This window comes from Cyclopterus lumpus, chromosome 15, assembly GCF_009769545.1.
Source record: "Cyclopterus lumpus isolate fCycLum1 chromosome 15, fCycLum1.pri, whole genome shotgun sequence".
NCBI classification, from domain to species: Eukaryota; Metazoa; Chordata; class Actinopteri; order Perciformes; family Cyclopteridae; genus Cyclopterus; species Cyclopterus lumpus.
The window spans coordinates 6,828,169-6,847,666 of record NC_046980.1 but is presented as its reverse complement, the minus strand read 5'-3'; the positions used below and the strand labels follow the sequence as shown (position 1 = coordinate 6,847,666).

At 44.8% G+C, this 19,498-nt stretch overlaps 1 protein-coding gene across 5 annotated transcripts in view; it reads left to right on the top strand.

Moving 5' to 3' along the window:
• camkmt (calmodulin-lysine N-methyltransferase) overlaps positions 1 to 19,498 on the top strand; it is a 70,160-nt gene that overhangs the window by 27,620 nt on the left and 23,042 nt on the right. The window contains exon 4 of one of the 5 annotated variants that reach the window (XM_034551737.1): positions 9,753 to 9,782. The exons of 3 other annotated variants lie outside the window; for them this stretch is intronic. In XM_034551737.1, coding sequence (XP_034407628.1) covers positions 9,753 to 9,754 — 2 coding nt within the window. In that variant the 3' untranslated portion in view covers positions 9,755 to 9,782. Of the gene's footprint in view, positions 1 to 2,370; positions 2,428 to 9,752; positions 9,783 to 19,498 lie in introns of those variants that run through there. One more of the 5 variants, XM_034551735.1, reaches the window with a different exon arrangement.

Below are 19,498 nucleotides of genomic sequence, written 5' to 3'. Positions count from 1 at the left end.
ACAGCCGAGCACCTACGAATGCAAAATGACATACACAGGCGCACAAACACACTTGAGCGGTCAGCCACATGCTCGCTATGTTACTGAACATGAAAGTGAACAAAACACACACACGCACACAGACACACACACACACCACACACACACACACACACACACACACACACACACACACACACACAGACACACACACACACAGACTGAAGGCCATCACTAGGATTGCTGCAAACTTCTCTGCCATGTTTGGATTTATTGTTATACAGTACAGTACACACAGGCAAAGAGAGAAAGAGAGGGTGTGTGTGTGTGTGTGTGATTGTGTGTGGGGGGGTGGGGGGGGGGGGGTTAGTGATGCTCTCCCTTGGTGACAGCGGCTGCAGATTGTTTCATGGACAGACCTGTCATCATCCCAGTCAAATTATTCTGATTGGCTGCTGATTTCCTGATGGCGTCCCTCTGTGTGTGTGCGTGTGTGTGTGTGTTTTGTGTTTGATTGAAGGCCTGTGTGCTTGCATTCTTGCATATGGGATGTGTGTGTGTGTGTGTGTGTGTGTGTGTGTGTCATGTGATTTTCCTGATGGAAGTCCTGTTTCATCATCTGTTGCCATTCCACGGCGACTGTGCTGTGTCTTGTGTCTAATCACTTGATGTGATTTGTGTTGGTAAAACAACGTACCTTCCTCTGATGAGGGCCTCCCCCCTAGTGTGTGTGTGTGTGTGTGTGTGTGTGTGTGTGTGTGTGTGTGTGTGTGTTTGATGCAGGCACCCTTCAGGGCTTCCAAATCAACATTGTCAAGATCCTGCTGACCCATTATACAGAGGCAAACCTTTTTGTCTGACACACACACACACACACACACTCTGAGCCAGATACTTACTGCAGCAGATACTTGTTCAACACTACAGTTGTCTTTGGAAGCAATCAGGACAGATTGTTATACCTTCCCAGTTTTACTTTACTATTTTACATTGGACACACAGACACACTCACACACACACACACACACACACACACACACACACATACCTTGTGAGTGCTCTAGTCAGACAACCACATAATGGGCTAAAGAGGTACACAAAACAGATGGTTTTCCACCCAGCCGCCTCACTAATGCTAACAGGACATGTCACACAGGGAAAGAGAAGAAGAAAGAGACCGCGCCAAATAAAGAAGGAAAGTAGAGTCGGAGGAGATATTTATACAGGAACAGAAAGTGACAGAAGATGTACATTTGAAAGGTCATGAAGAAAGAGGTGACAGAGTTGTTACGGAGCGAGAGTCAAAGTACTTCTTGTCAAGTGACTCAAGTTTAAAGAAACCAAACTGCCACTGCAAACCTCAAAGCTGGTTCACATGAGTATCTGTCCTCCCCCTAACTGTCCATCATTTTACTGGTCGGTAAGTTTTAACTTGTGACAGCTAATAGGGCCGGGTATCAAACTTCAATGCTTTTGAGCACCTACCAAAATGTGTCTGTAGCTGAAAGTTGGAACTGAAGGCTTATTCTTTCATCAGCTATATCCTGATCTAAACGAGGAAACTTTAAACTTTAGACTATCATAAGTTTTTTTTAACACTGATGCATCGAGCAGTTGGGCATATTTAAATTATCATTGAAATAAATAAAAAAAAAGGAGTGAACACGGGTCGATGCAGCATTATTCTTTGAGACTTTCACATAAAAATAAAGTCGTTTTTGCGACAGATTTACAACGTTACTTCAGAGTTATAAGGTGTTGCCATTATTTAGTCTATTTGGAGTCAATGGTGTGCAAAACGGAGTAGATGAGGTCATGTGTTTAGACAAGGAGAAGAAGAACAGGAATGAAAACAAGAAGCACTTGGAAAAAGAGACAGAAACAGAGTGAAAAAGACAACGAGACAACTGTATCTTGCCACTGTCTTTCCAATCTCAGACCCTCTCCCACCCCTGCACCCAGGAGACTGTGTTACCAATCTGTGCCAGGCGGTGAAACATTAGCGCCATGCAGTATTCAGCAGGACTAAGTCAGGCTTTTAGCGTCAGGCGGGTGTAGGCTCTATATGTTTAGAGGCAGGCCTGCAGCAAGAACAATCTGATTAGCTAACAAGCGAGAGCTTTCACTGCTCGGGACTGTGTTTGATGTTTGTGCGCGGCTGCGTGCGTGTCACTTTTTATGCGTGTGTGCGTGTCGTCTTAAAGTGTGTGTGTGTGTGTGTGTGTGCTGTCATAAAAGATTCTCCTTCCTTTTCAACTTATCTGCGAAGGGGTTGAAAAGTGAGAAATGGTGCGGAAAAGATGTGTTGAATGAAATGTCGAGAGTGGCAGTTTTATTCGTCTCTTCAGAGTTCACAGTTAGCGAAGTTGTTTGTGCTTTTTTTCCTTTCAGTTTTGCTTTTTGATAATTAAGTGTGACCCGTCGCACGGATTCAAAAAGAAGTGTCGGTGTTACAGTGGTTGTCGAAGCGGGGGCTGAGGGCTGAGGTGTGTATTCTTCCACAGGCTTTGTGTCAACCACCTCCGACTACGGCGCGCACACACACACACACACGCACACACACACACATCCACATGCGCACACACAATATTCCCTCCTGTGATATCACAATGCAGTGTGCTTCTTTCTTTGACAATAACCCATTGAAAGCCTTCTGAACCATTGTGCTGTAGCAAAGGACAACAGAGGGTTATAATTCGCACATTAAAAGATGTACAACACGTAACTAATCGGTACACATAAAGCGTTCTCTTCTTGCTTTGGCAGTAAAAGATGAAACGGTTAACAAATAGCACAGACTGAACTCTGAACTGTCTTTGTGATTCTGCTTATCTTGTTTTCCGACCTTCCTCCATCTCCTCGTCTCTCCCGTTGCCTATTTCCAGGCAGACAATGCGATTCTCTCTGTATGAACTTTACCCTTATTTGTCTTGCTCGTCCCCACCTTCCCTCCTTGTTTTCGGCCCTCTTCTTCATTGCATGATGAACAAACGTTAGAAGAAGACGCTCCATATTCTGCACGGAAGCAAAGCGTAAAATGATGGGATGGGATGCCATAAAAACATCTGTAAAAGAAATAATTGAAACGGCACTTGGATTACACTGTACATATATTATCATGCATATACATGTCGGCAATATCTAGCACAGTGTGAACACTAAATCCTTTTTTGTTGAATATCATGCATCTGAATCGACTAACATGGTGGAGTCACACGATACTTGTGGTATTTTCAGTATTCAGTATATTCTCTTCTCTTTATCCTTGTTTTTCGGTCCCCATTCTCCCTTTAACCAATTTAAATTGTCCTTTCACTTACTTCTTTCCTCTTGATCTCCTTCCCTGTGAACCCTTTCCTTCTCTCTCCACTACGAGTCCCAATTGTTTCATTACCTACTGACACTTATCTGGTAGAGCAGCCAGGTCTCTCTTATACATGTATATCTCTCTATCTTTTCCTATCTTTTTACTCACTTTATCCACCTAGGCACACGCACACGCACGCGCACACATATACCCCTGTCCTGGCAATGTGAATTCACAGCTCTGGTAAACCTACCCACGCCATCTAACCTCGTGTTGATCCACCATCTGACTCTTCTCCCTGCTTCTCTTCCTGTCGCTCATCCCTTTCTGGCAAACAGCAGCTCTTGAATAATTGCAGCGAGGGAGAAATTTTCAATGCATACGTGATGGGCTCTCTGAAGCATCTCTCCCTCTCGCCCTCTCTCCCCCTCTGAAAGTCTATCCCTTCTCTTTAATCCTACCTTGTCTAACTGAAGAGCCTAGTTTTGGACACACACACACACACACACACCTGCAACACACAATTTGGATGAGAGCAGCTGACTTCAAGAGGAAATGCATAGGAAGAGAAACGTATCTCTCGGTGGCACTATGTTACAGGATACACACACTCAAACGTCAACCGTTTGGTTGCACCTCCTTATTTATGCACTCACATTACCGCATGCACACAGATGCACACAGGTGCACACAGGTGCACACAGATGCACACACGTATACAGGCGCACGCTTACCGCCATTCGCATACATTCGCAGGTCAATTGCTGTTTGCAACGTGACCTTAATGGGAAGTGGCTCTCTGTGTAACAAAACACTTGAGTTGTTGATCATGCAGTGCACCCATACATCTGTTCAATACTACATTGTGTGTGTGTGTGTACAAATGTGTGTGTGTGCCTGTGTGCAAGATCATGCATAACGTGGAGTGTTTTTACACCGTCATGATTAGTGCAGTTATTTGTTGTCAAGTGGTAGGAATCACTTCCATTTCTAAACATAATGATGTTTTCACACACAGACACACCAACAAACACACACACAACAACAACAACAATGGGAGGTAAAGTGTTATGCTCACTTGACAAATAATACAGACAAACCTTAACACCACTATGTGGGTTTTGTTTGTTTGTGTGCACGCACACACACGCACGCACACGCACGCACACACACACACGCACACGCACGCACACACACGCACGCACACACACGCACGCACACACACACGCACACACACACACGCACGCACACACACGCACACACACGCACACACATGCACACACACACACGTCCGCAGTCATCTCTCGTTACTGTTAGTTAATCCCCCCCCCTCCCTCCAGCTGTGCAATCATAATTTAAAGGTGTTGTCTGTATAATTTCTGTGGATTATGTGATTAGGAAGCTATTGTGGCAGATTAATGTGTGAATGAGGTTAACCCGTGATGAAATGGCTTTTGTCAGCCTGTGCCCTCTGCAGAATATTGTAATGCTCTGTCCTTGTCCTTTTGTGTGGGTGGCCGACAGAGAGACAGGTGTAGGCCAAAGCCTTTTAATCTTTAAGCCACCGTATTTATGATCATATGTCTCCATTTATTTTGTTAATGTGTTGGGTGTTAGTCCGTCTTAACCCTCACCTCACTTCAACTCTACTCTCCTCATCTCTCTTCCTCCTTCCTTCCTTCCACTCTGCTTCTACTCTCCACATTGACTCTACGGAGAGATGTGGCGACATAGACACAGCTCAGAGCAAGAGCGTTGGTTGGATCTAGATGAGGCGCTGCAGAGACGAGGCATGGCTGTGGCAGAGCCTGGAGCCAGCTGTCACAAATATAACATTTAATAGTGTCTCTCTTTCTCTCTGTCTCTCTGGAGCTGGTCCGCTGTCGACTCAGGTCATTCCAGATAGGACTCTATCTTAGGATGATCTCACTGACAGCACCCACTTTAGACTAATCACTCCATTTAGACTGGAGTGGCCCTGAGGTGGGAGGGACAGAGGCAAAGAGAGAGAGGGAGAGAAAGAGAGAGAGAGAGAGAGAGAGATGACATAGATGAACAGTTACTACCTCGCAGGAGGAGAAGGAAATGAGGGAAGATCCGAACGAGGGCCACGACTCGTTTGAGAATGAGAGAGAGAGAGAAATGCCAGACTGATTCTGAAAGAGAGAACAGGAGATGGCAAGCACATTAATTTTCAGAGTTGCCTTTGGAGCATGATAATTGTTAATTGAAATGAGGAGTGTTGTGCTAACCTTGGGACATGTGTGTGATGTGTATGTCTCAGTCTATTTATGCAGACCCATTTGTTTGAGCTTGGTTATGTGTTTGCACGCGTCTTAAAGACGAACGTTCAACTGGATTGCGCCCGTCGTCTCTCGTCACGGCTTCCGTTGCTCACATCCCCGTTTCCTCAGTTGTAAAAGCAACCAAACCAATCACAAGTTTTTAGGTGGGATTAAGAGCGAAGACATCATTGCCAGATGGACTCGTCAGAACTAATTTAGAAAAGCCCAAAGGAAAGATCTTACATAGTTGTGTTCATTTGCTGAGTTTAAAAAGCCTTTTTCTATACCATTTATATTTGCACACGGTTCCACTAAATGTCTCAAACATAAATTGGTGATTTAAGGTCACATCTTTTTCCTTTTAGACTTGCTGGACAACGTTTGATTTTCCTGAGCTGCTTCTTTTCTTTTTCTTTCCAGCCACAGTGGGCATCGCCGTCCAGGTCTTCTCTCTGTGTTTCCAACAACCCACAGTGGAGTGGAAATCTATTTGTCTTATTTTCCAGAGAGAACCAACACAGCACTCAGCGCTTAGAACAGTGAAGCAATGCTTTCATGAACATGGTTAGGGTTGGTGTGATGTTGAAGGGTTATAGAATAATCTATTACATTACAACTTCCTTTGGTACAATGACACGGTGCAGTCATAAAAAACGTAGAGGTATTTAATAGTCAATGGTTTAAACAGAGAAAAATAAGTTTGAACCAGCAAATTTGCTCGAAAGATAATTTAAACGTTTTGATAGAATGTTCGCAATCAATTAACTGTCGATCTGTTATTGATTAACCATTTCACTTACAGCATGAAATGAGATTACTACTAACTCACATACTAAATATGACCATTTATCAATGAAAGGTTGGTTTCTAATGACCATGTCTCTGACCGACGTTCAGTTTGTGCACATGGGAAGTGTTTGTGTTCCAAAGATTTAGTAGTGACAATCGTTCGTTAAAGTCAACAAGACCTCTGAAAAAGCTACAAAATATGTGCACATGCACTGACTATTGAAAGAACACTGTGATCCCTGATGGCTCTGTCTATTTACTGAAGCCCAGTGTGTGTTTGTGCATGTATGAGGTCTTTTTACTATGCCAGCTAATAATGTACAATAGCTCCCTCTCCTCCCATGTGTGCCTCCCGTCCTCTCTCTCCATGGCAAGATAACCTCCACCTGTCACTCCTCCTCCGCATATCCTCTCCCATTCTTCCATTTCTCTTTCCATCCGTTCATCCCTGGGTGTCCCTATTCATCCAGAGTGATGGAGTTGGTCCGAGTTGCCATTGCCTTTCAATGTGGGCGAACTCACACAAGCAGAAACGAGCGCATACGCGCAGACGTTGTATTCGCCACCCATTTACCTGACTCAATACCTCTATTCTCTGGCTCCAAATTGACCATTGGCTGGACAGATGGACGGATGACCCATGGTGGTCCCTCTCTCTTTTGCTTACTCTCTCACAGAAAACACACACACATTCACACACAATACAGATATACCCGTAGGGCTGCTCCAAGAACACAACATCTCTTCAGAAAACATTTATTTATTTTCCATTCCAATTCTACCTGCCTTCTCTCTCTAGACATCTGCACAGATTCAATGAAGTGGGTTTCATTGGCATGCATTTGCTGAGCTCTTGTATCATACATAACTGTGGCTTTGTCAACAGACAGCAGGCCAGATCTTTTCCATCTGAGGTTAATCCTTCAGAGAGAGGAGGGATCCCAAACCTGAATATTAGCGCAGCTCAAATCTCCTCCCAGTCAGACGCCACTACTCACATCTCACACCTTCGCACAGAGGGGTTTGCATGTCAAGATAAGTGGAAAAGGTAAAGGAAGACAAACACACTCCCGCGCAGTACACTGAATGGCAAATGCACACACGCACACACGACACATACCCACATACACACTTATTCCTGCACACAGATAGACCCATACCGAGAAAAGACACACATACATGAACACACGCAGACACACCGGCAGTGGAGTTCATCTGTGTGGTATCTGCTCTCTTCTCTCTGCAGTAGGCTGATAAGTGCCATAGTCAAACCAGCGAGGGAGAAACACTGTACTAGATAGGCCCTGCAGCTACACTCCGTACTCCCTGCAGTGGCTCTGTGCATGTTTGTGTTTGTAGGGATTGAAGCAGAAATGGATTTGGAAATGTTCGGAAATCCTTCTCGCGGAATTTCAGTCAAATTTTTAATCTTAACGTTAAATGAAAACTGCCTGTGAAAGTTGAGCGGGAGCTTTGAGTCTTCCTTATTTGTTCACACTTACTTGATGTATTGACAATTCAACTGATTATGGTCAATAACTACCACAAGGAGTATGCGAAATACAGATCGACACTTGAAACAACATTATGTAGGTGGGCGGGGTCTCTAAATTCCTCAAATGTTTGTCACTTGCAATTGTCACAAACAATGTCTTTTAAAAGCTTGGGCTACTATGTCCAGCAAAAGTCACATTTATACTGAATGTGAGAGAGGATCTTCCACTTAAATGACACGGCCAGCCAGCAGGTGGAAGAGAGTCCTTCTTCACTTCTGTTGGTGGACCGCCTTCGATAAGAAGCCCAGCCAAGGTCAAAGTGTCAGGTTCGAGTGTGTGCATGTGCACATGTGTGTCGGGTTAGAGAGAGAGTGAGTTGTGAGTGTGTTGTGTGGATTCTGGTGCAGGGCATAGTTGTGGCTTGGTTGTTGTGTGAGTGGCCTCTTTGTTAACAACATTAGCCTTGGTGATGTGTGCAAAGTATGTAGGCTATACTCTAGTTAATTGCCTTGGCTTGCATCCATGACATCTTGTTTATTAGGTGTTGAGGTTGTGGTCGAGGAAGACTTCGGCAGCTCACTGGAGCACTGTGAAGGTGTAACCTCCGGATTGCCACCAGGTATGATGTATAGCCATAAGGTCAGTGGGTGACGTCACGATGGCTACGTCCACTATACCGTCTATGGGTGTGGCCTGAACTTCACCTTCTCAACCCTGTATCCTTTTCTCTGGCATCCCGTTTCACACAGTCTTCTCAAGTGCTTGTTTTCAATACAGAGCAAAGAGGCAGCTTTGCACCAGGCATTTCCAATAATTTGTGCACAGTTCTTCATACTGTAACACCCAAAGTGGTTCTGCCTTGCTCCAAGCTTAAAAGATTTTGTGGTACCAGTCTTTTGTGTGCAGTAATAGGCCCTACGTTTCTGCATTCGACCACATTGTGTGTGCCCTTCTCCGTCCATCTTATTCGGCCCGTTTGCCCTCCTTTTCCTGACTATCCATATCTCCGCTCATTATTTGTATAATCATGTGTTTACTGTCTGCACAAAGATTAAAAGGACGACCCCCGACTGCTAACAACCGATAATGAGAATGAACTCAGTAATAGCCAGATAACTGGTTTGTTGTTATACAGTCTCATCTTAGTTCTGCCTCTCTTTAGCCTGTGATCTCTGTGTCAACACAGTTGCATATTTCCACTCGTTACTTGTTATCAAATGTGTTAGATTAAACAACCTTTAGACTGAGGCGGATCAAAACGCACTGTTGTGATCTGGACTGAAAAGAAATCAAACTCACTTTTCTGTTCTGACCCTCCTGAGCTTGAATACTGCTTCACTAAACTTAACAACATATCATTTCAACCAGAGCACTAATCTGACATTGAACCTGTGAGTGATTCATTGTATTACTCATGAAACTGACACAAAGAGATGGATTCAAATGTGATAGATGGAGGGTCAGGATAAAGTGCTGTTTTACCAACTGTAAAGCTTTTTTAGGAGCAGTGTGTGTGAGCCGCTTTGATTCCTTCTCCATGATTCTGTCTGCCTCTGTGCACTTGTGTCACCTGATGTGGTATCATACAGTAGAGAACCTGTGTGAAGAGCTCCATTGATCTGTACGCTGAACGATAGACCTAGAGACTGCTGCAAAGCCCTCTGGCAAAAAAAAGAGAAGAAAACATGAAAAAGTGGCAGTAGTTTATCACCTAGCAACATACAGTACCATCATCCGGAGATTTTTCAATTCTTACTCCCTCGTTTTCTCTGCCTCCTCAGACCCAACACACACTTCGGACTACTCCCTGTGTGTGCGTGCGTGCGTGCGTGTGTGTGTGTGTGTGACCCTCAGGGGTCCTAATGCATGTCCACCCCTGTTCTTTCTACCGTGCAGGATAAAAGCCTTTCAGCTGTGACTGCTGCCAAATCAACCCGTGCCACACAACCGCAACTCGACTTCAGCACCAGTTAACTATCCCACTGCTGTCATTAGAATGTGAGTGTGTGAGTGTGTGTGTGTGTGTGTGTCTGTGTGTGAGAGAGAAAGAGAAAGAGAGGATAGGGGAGAAAGGAATACCAGTACCCAACAATTTGGGTCACATGATTCAAGCGGCTGAGCACCAGTGATAAGTTTCTGATCAGGTCCACTGGTGTAAACTCCCTCATCGCTCACTAAGGAAACACTCCAGATAGACCCTTGCATGTGAGCACCAGGTTCAGTGAAAGGGGCAAGATGTGGTGTATTATAGGCTGTCCACTTATTTCCAGTAGGCCGCATCCTGCACAGTCTGATATAGCTCATTCCCCCGTGACACAGACCTCTGTTGTCAGTCAAGCAATAAAAGAAACACATCAGTGATATACTCGTGACCTGTTTACGCCTTCAGTACGATCTACCAAGGCTGAGTTCCACATAGTTTAGAGACAGAGTGCATGTCGTTTTATGTTACAGAAAGAAAACTATCGAATTGTGCCATCCTCATCCTTTAATAATAACGTATGTCTGCTTTATGTGCAACTTATATGTGTGTATGTTTACTGATATGTATTAAAGGATTTTGATTTGATATTTAACAAATAATACATAATTTTGTTAAATTATGTTGGTAATGCAACTGGACCTTCTTGGACCCTCGTAGCTTGCTGAGTATCTGCCGAACACAATTGAGGTTAAGCAAGTCAAGGATGGTTTAATCAGGGGTTTAAGTTATAGTTTTATTTGTCATTGTCTTTAAGTTGTTCTGTTGTGAACTTCTCTTGTTTAACCAGTAGGACTTTCAGGTGTTGCTGTTCTTTAACATCCAGTTTAAAATGTGAAGGGGACACTTCCTTATTTTTATATTTACGAGGTTGAAATAACAACCTCGACAAAGCACCGGATTGGAAGGGTTAATGGGGCACTGCATTACCCAACCAAAACAGGCAACTTAGTGGGTTAAGGGAGCACCTCCACTCCCGACCTCTCATATTAACCAGCTCATAATCCAGGTATTTTGTCTGTTGACAATTGTGTATCAGAGGCCCTAAGTGGCTTTACCCAACTAAGTCCCTTAACAGATCAGACAGCTCTCCTATATGTCCCACACAAGCCTGTCGGATAACACAGGTCTCAGACACCGAGTTGGACTATAACTTTCATGTTTAATTCAGATTTAGATATATTGTCATTGCACAAAGTGTAAAAAGAAGCAGTAAAAGTGCAGTTCAATGTGCTCGATGATCCAGATTCTAACCTTTCTGTCTCTTTTATTTAAATTATTCTGGATAACTCTGCCTTCTTCTAAATTGAAAGATACAACAAATTTGGAAGCTACTATTGGGGAAGTCTCTGTCTCATGAGCAAGAGTACTCCCCAAGAGGCTCGTCTGTAACAAAAATATTCTTGCAGCGACGTTAACAAAGTGGCAAAGAGGTGGGGGGGAAATGAGAGTTGACACATTCATGGAGGAGAGAACAAGAGAGGAGAGAGGACCGCTTTTTGACAGCAGAGGTGAGGGGTCAGATGTAATCAGCACCTCTGTAATTCTTCTCAGCAAGTCAATTCTCTGTTTGTTTGTTTTTAATATTCTCTCTCCTCCCAACCAGTGTGTGTGTGTGTGTGTGTGTGTGTGTGTGTGTGTGTGTGTGTGTGTGTGTGTGTGTGTGTGTGTGTGTGTGTGTTGGAGTTGCAAGGGTGGGGGCCTGAGGAACAAGGAGATGAGAGGCTGACTATCAGATGGCACATGAGTGTGTGGTTAGCCTCCTTGCAGCTCACGTTTTGGGTCTTCGATTATTTTTTTTTTGAGGGGGGGGGGGGGGGGGGGGGGGGGGGGGGGGGGGGGGGGGGGGGGGGGGGGGGGGGGGGGGGGGGGGGGGGGGGGGGGGGGGGGGGGGGGGGGGGGGGGGGGGGGGGGGGGGGGGGGGGGGGGGGGGGGGGGGGGGGGGGGGGGGGGTGGGGGGGGGGGGGGGGGGGGCAACATCGGAATAAATTGTTTTATTTTTACCTTTGTGCATGAGTGTGCGTTTGTGGGTTGGAGGGGTTAAGAAGATGCATTTGGAATAAAAAAAACCTCTACATTTCTATCTTTCTTTCTCTCGGCCTGCTCTAACCTTTCCTGCTCTGTCAATCATTCTTGTTGCCATGGTGAGGGAGAGGATTGCATTAACATGGAAATAACACATTAGGTATGCTTGACTTTGTATGTTTGCCATATGGCATATGTTATGTCCCATCCAGTGTGTCTGGTGATTATGAGTTACGAGTTAACCACGTTCTTTCTCTTTGTGTGTGTGGTGGGGGGGTCACACACACACACACACACAGACACACACGCACACAGCTGTCATTAAAGCACAGCTGACTCCATACCTGCCATATGACATATGACCCTTATGCTCACAAGCAGCCCCGCAGTACACTAACCAGCTCATTCTCCCAGCAAGCACAGCTGGCTCACATGAATGTGTGTGCGTCTGGCTGTCTGTGTTTGCATGTTGAGCATCCAGAGAGCGTTGTTGAGGAAACAACAGGGTTGATAATTGGACATGTCCGTCGAACCACAAACCAGCGCTGTCCCCTCCCTACCGCGGAGCTATAAACATGTAAATGAGAAGAACGCCACTCTTCTCCTTTTCCACCTGCTCGTCTGTCCCCTCCATTCCATCACTCATCACTACGTCCCCGCTGCAATCAGCATGTGTGGCGGGAGCAGGACATGTCGTCTAGTTGGTCCTAGCAGGGACACTGACTGAATATGTAGGCGGGGGGGCTCTGCACGGTGATTAACATGTCTGGCGGGGGACAGCATGTGTTAGGACGGACACGAAGGTGATGGACAACTTATCTGTTGGAGTCAGAAAAACAAGAACATCCCTGGGCAGGTTTTATTGAGCTCAGAGAAGGATGATGATGAAAGGCAAACAACAAAAATGCAAGAAATAAAATTGTGGCTACCTTTCAATACTAAACAGTTTTAAAGGAAACATAATTGCTGTATGTATTGTGTTCATTAGAAATATTATTTCCAGTTCAGAAGTCGTGGGGATTAAACAGCCCGCCGGACATTAACACAAGGCTGAGTCCCAGTTGTTGCGCCTCGTCCACAATAAACTTTGGTACAGCTTATGGAAAGATGGTGGTTTTGGTTAAATATTGAAAAAGTACACATTTCTTGTGTCCCCATTGAGTTTTTCAATTTTTTAACAAGACAGCATTCTTTCCCTGACCCAGTGCTTTGAGTTCCCTGAACATAACAAAAAATATGACTTTAGTTGCCTCAGCCGGATAATAGAGGCAACAAATGTGTTCACTATTTACAGATTTGTACGTTGTGCTTTACAACATTTCCTCGTGGCATTTGTTACGTTTCTTTCTAAACCTATTTGCCGTTGCGGATAAATATCCCAGTATATACACATAGTTTTCTGCAGATGTTAAATTTTTTGTTACAGATCGGTCACAGAATCAATCTTGACCTTCTCAGCAATTTGTTTGTATTGGTAAAGAAAAGAAAATTGAACTGTTACACTAAATATAACAAATAAATGCACAGATATAAATGGACTTCATTGTTATTTATTATAGTAGCCGATACCAGATCGGCCCGTTGAGTCGGTATCGGTATTGGTGCATCTCTAGTAAAGAATAAATAAAATAAAAATGATTCAACGTGCAATAAATCCACTTAACACAAATCTACCACAATCTGCCTCTTGCAGCTTCATCACAGGACAGTCTGTTGTCTTTCTGTCACTAAGCAGCCTTTCATATTCAGTTAATCAGGTAGTTAGTCAATTTAGAGCCAGTCATGTATCATCCTGCTCCTCTATAATAGGCAGTATTACACTAAGTAGTGTTGACTAGTTGTGCTAGTCGCAGTGTTGCATTTACACAGAAGAGCTCCCATCAGTATCCATACAACATCAACGATTGTGGCGCCTCGGAGGCCACAAGAAAAGGTAATTTGAGCAAAAGAAAATTACACCTTGGGGAAAAAAAAGAAGGAAGATCGAGCCGTGAAATAGAGAAAGCGAGTAGGAAAGAAAAGGAGAGAAAAATGCATGGTGATTTACGCAAAAGTCCAAATGACAGGGAATTGGCCACAGACACCTGACTGTGTTATTATATCACCATCAACAACGGCATGCTCCTCTGCCAGGGGAAAGCCGGCGAGAGCCGAGAAGAAAGAATTTAATGAGAAAGATCTGCCCAACACAAACAAATACCCACAAACAAGTGTGTTTTCTTTTTCGCTCATGCAGCGAGTGCGAGGCTATCAATTCAAGCTCTCTGGGTTTTCTTCTCTTTTTTTTAAACGGCACCATTGCTCGGCTCTCGTTGTTGTTGTATTGTTTGTCAGGGGCCAGGCGGGGCCAGGCAGAGGTGGTGGTATCAAGAAGAAGAAGGGACAATTTGATGGATGTTTGTTGATATCTAGACCACTAGGGCTCTGATTGCCTAACATTAAACCAGCAATAACAGCCCAATCATCCCACTTACACCTCCACACGCCAAGTAGTCGAATTGGATCAAACTGTCTTTTTCTTTTGTCACTTTCTCACTCATCCTCTCTCTCTCCGTCTCCCTCTCTCCCAGTCGATTCCTTGCTCTTTTCTCCTCTCTCCTGACATGCTTATTAGCTGATATTGATCCAGGCTGGTCAATTGTCAGCTCCTCTCATCCGCACCGTATTGACAGCATAATCAGTGTGAGAGGAATGGAGGGAGAGGCGGAGAGGGAGAGAGGGAAAGGATGATAGGCAGATGAAATGTTCTGTCAGTGGGTAAATTATTGGCTGTTGGCTTGTTGACCCACGAATACCTCCTGAACACATTCAAACACATGCACACGCACACGCACGCGCACACACACACACACACTCTCATTCATAAAAGCTATGTTAATTTGTGGGTGCAATTATATATGAGAAATATCTGTGGTTAAAAACCTGTGTTCATTGAACGGTGACGCCGTTATGTTCGTTATCATTTTGAATGAACACAACATTCATGACTGTTGCTCCTGAATCTGATAACACCTGTACTTTGCAATCAAACTGGCATTGAAAAAAAAGAGGAAAAATATGAACTTAGCAACAAAAAATAGCAACATCTCCATAAATCTGGTGTATTATAATTTATAATATGAATTCTCATTTGATAAGTGGAGTGTCACGTCACATATGCCACTTGTGTTGTGACTGTGCCATCACCCCCTAGTGCCTTCCCTTGACTACCCTGCCTCGCTGCCAGCTTCAGGGCTCCGTCTCTGGGGAGAGAAGCAGCTGGCATGGCCTCTCTCTCGCTGGAGGGCTGGCGCCCATCTCATATTCTCCCTGACGCTGTGCAACACACACACACACACATACGCACACACACTTTCAGAAAAACCCCACACTCGCACAGGGTTCCTTCTGCACATTAAGTTTTAATCAGGCACTTAGCTGGGCATCTGTTACGGCTCTGTCCGCGCGGCGCGTTAAGGACCTGTCGCCGCAGGTTACAAGCCCAACAGATCCGTTCACTGATAGACCCCTGGCCCACTTAGCGGCCCACGTCACAGCTGTATCTGCCTGGTCTGAGAAATCTGTGTAACTGCAGAGTTGACCCTTAAATCAGAGAATGTCACTGGCACCATTCAAAGGTATTTTAGCTCTGTGACTCTCGGGGGGGAATTTAAAGATGGAGGCACGAGAGGTTGTCAAATACAAATAAAGCGAGTTGTTTAAAGGATGATTTTGTATTTATCTTAAACGTAGTGACTTTTCTATAAACTAATGTATTTGTCTTTTAAGCTCCCGAACATGCAGTTAACTGTAAATCTGGAGTAGTATTGTTTTCCCCAACTGTAAATGCTCAAGGCGTTGCTTGGACCCAGCTAATGTAACCATGCATCGGTCCAGCCCCAGAGGTTGAAACCTGAACCATAATACAAAAAGATCCCTTACTGAACACAATACAGCTTCCAGTTCCTCCAGGAACACAGCAGTGGGCTTTCGGATCTTGGAAAAACCTCCAAATGTTAAGTATCCTGTTCAGGAAATGTGAAATAATGCACAAAACCAGTAGTTACCGGCTCCGGCTCCAATCGACAGTGATAGAAACATGACACACACAACTCAACAGAACTTTGTTAGTCTTTCCTCTGTTCCAACAATCACCAACTCTGATTTGAGAGTTCGGAAGAGAGAGTGAATAAGTAACAGATAGAGTAATGTTACCGCTTTGGTTCTGTGTGTGATTATTGCCACAAAGTAATGCAGTAAAGTAACTGCAGTTTATCCGTATCGCCAACAAGTTCTCAAGGTGATACACAGTCCAGGACTTCCGTTTAATGTGTCCAATCATTGCTAACTGACTGCTCTGACTCTAGGACCCCACGTAAGGTCCTCTGGTGCTCATCTCACTGCCTAACTAAAAATAACATTCACGTTATATAAATTGATAAATAACCACCTTAAATGGCCACTTATTTCCACTGTTTACTGATAAACAAAGGCTAACTACTGGCAATGGGAAAGAGCTCTATCAACTATGTTAGCGGGTTTCCCCGTGTTTCACTCTTATTTTGGTAGAAAAAGGGTATAAGACTCTGTGAGGTAAATGCAAATCTCAGCACCCTGCCATGCCCAAAGTGAGTATATCAACATGCTAATGTTGGCAGGTGTAATTGTTACCATTGTTACCATCTTCATTTGTCTATTAAATGCAATGTACGGCTGAGAATGTGGATAGTTTTTCAGGTATTTGACAAATTTAAGTTTGGAGATGGTAGTGGAGCCAGATAAAAGGTCAGGGACTCGAAGTAATTCATCTTGTGGGGAGGCACGAGTTCCCAATTTCATGGCCATCCTTTCAGTATTTTGGAAAGGTTAAAGTACATTATAAATGACATCAATTAATTCGTTAAGCTCTATCCCCCCTTTAGTTACTTTATGTTGAGTTGAAAACCTTGAGTTATTATTCAGGGTTAGTCACTCAGTGAAACTCAGGAGACTGTCTGACATTGCTGTCCCTACAGCCCAGTGCTAAATAGATGGATAGACGGAGACATAATCGTACGGAGAAGAAGTCCTGTGTTGACAGAAGACGTCTTAATACATTTAAGGAATTCAGAGGGATGGAGCAAGAAAGAGAGGAGCACAGTTGAAGAGTTAGACATTGTTATGCAGATGGAGCTGGGTCACCTTGGCAGGTTCTCCATTGATCAGAGGAAACAACCTGCTTCTTCCCCAGACACCCACAGCGCACACACACACACAAACACACACACACACTGTCTCTCTAACACACCTGACACATGAGTAACTTGGCAAATACCATATTTGTTGTTCTGTGTGTGTGTGTGTATGTGTGTGTCAGTGGGTGGGTGTGTTTGCATGTGTCCACGCCACACACACATTTGACCCCGCAATATCTCAAAAAGGACTCTTTTGCACGTTGTCTTTGCCTTTCTCTCCTCATGCACACACACACACACACACACACACACACACACACACACACACACACACACACCTTCCCCTGGGTTTTGAGGTGACAGTGACGTTGACAGTTTGAGCACGGGTTGGGTGTTTTTTTTTCTTGCGACAAGTAAAATTAGCAGTCTGCCAGCAATTCTTTCTTTCTTTCCTTGTTTTTTTTTTTTTTGACTGCCTGTCCACTCTCTCTCTCTCTCTCTCTCTCTCTCTCCCTCTCCCTCTCTCTCTCTGCGGCTGCTCTGTTCAGTGGCCCGCCACATCGCTTCTCTGCCCTGTCACCATACACACGTACATGCACACTGTTTCTCTCCTCTGTCAGCCTCTCTGTGCCGCCTGACGACTTAATAGCTCCCAGTGAGTGGATTTGAGCACTCCGCCTTTGTGTGTTTACACGCACTTGTCACGCCCGCAATATTCATATGCTGATGAGAAATATTCATTTCTGGAGGAGAGGGGTGGAAGGTGTTGGCGGTGGCCCGGGAGGAAGGGGGGGGGGGGGGGGGGGGCGAGCCAAGAACTCGGAGTCCTGACACCTACTCTGCTGTAATGCGTCGATGCCCTTCCTGTTTTTATTTCTGCCTTCACGTCCCTCGGCCCCGTTCGTCCTCCCGCTCTCGTCTTTGACTTTCTCTCTCTCTCTTTTTTTTTTTTCTTTTCGCCCTGGGCCGAAACATCCCAAAAATGGTTCAGGTTGTATCTGCCAATTCCTCCGTTCAGAGTGTGTTCGGGTTTCATGTCGGTCTTCAACTTTGGCTGCAGCTTCAGGACCACTTGGCGCTTAGGTGCCTTGCTCAAGGGCACTTCCCAAGTAGTTGTCGCGCTTTGCTTTCGTTTTTTTATTTATTATTGGAGTCTCATATAAGCTGATGCAGGCAGTGCTCGATATGACCGTTTGATATTTGCTTGACCTTGAAGTTTGCCTGGCCTGGCCTGTGTGTTGTTCAGCGCACGGTGCACAGGATGGATGTGGTGCATTCAAATAAGGCAGACTGTCTAAGCGCTGCCTCTTTGGCATTTTTGGGAAGAGCTGTATACTGACTTTGAGCATTTAAATGCTTAAAACGTAAATAAACACATTTAAACACTGCCAAGCTTCTAGATTTGCTTAAATCCACACAAAGAAATGTGTTTGTAGCAACCAGACAGTTCCTACATTGATGTTGGATCGGTGACGAGAAGCTACCAAAGAGAAAGTCCGTCAAATGTTGATGTTGTGTGTTTCTCCTCTTTTGTGCTCTTCCTTCTCTCCGTCCTCTATTGTCGAGCGGCCGGTCTCAGCTGCCACCGGCCCAGGACTTATCTTGACACCGGAGCAGCAATCACAGGCCGGGAGATTGAGCGCTGTTTATTTTGTGTCAATATGTCCGCTGCGAACCAAGGGCCGTGGGGAATGCAAACACACACACACACACACACACACACACCGATTCATTCACAGCCTGGCTCACTCAATCACCAACTATCCCAGTTTAAAATGAATGTATGATATCTTGCCTTTCACTATTCACATCTCTGGTTCTCTCTTTCAGCAGTATGACGCTAATCTCAATGTTGCTCGGTTTTGTCTGATACGGGGCAGCACCAATGCATTTCTATTCTCTATCTTATATTGCTTTTTTATTCAAGGCTATGTGTGTCCGTGTTTGTGTGCATTTTGGTGGGGAAAAAAAAGTGTGCGTGTGTTTGTGAGCAAATCGTCTCACTAACGAAGCAGCTCCATCTGTAACCAGAAGTGACCACCAAACCAATGACAGGCCTCTGACGTGGCAACACATTGGCCTTGTTGGGTGATTGTGTGTGTGTGTGTGTGTGTGTGTGTGTGTGCGTGTGTGTGTATGAGAATGAGGGAGCGACAGAGAATGGTGGGGGGCAGGCAAAGAAAGAATGAGGAGCTTATCCCTCCCACTCAATTACTGACCCAGACTGTGTGTGTGTGTGTGTGTGTGTGTGTGTGTGTGTGTGTGTGTGTGTGTGTGGCTATTGACTGCCTGCCTCTGTCACTGATGACACTTATCAAACAGCGCAAATCAGTCCAACCCTAAAACATCACCCTCCCAAAAAACAGAAAATGTCATCACTGTGTGTGTGTGTGTGTGTGTGTGTGTGCGTGCGTGCGTGCGTGATTGCATTGGCTAAGTCATGCTCAGGGAAACCCTGCATGTATGATATTGCACTTAGTAAA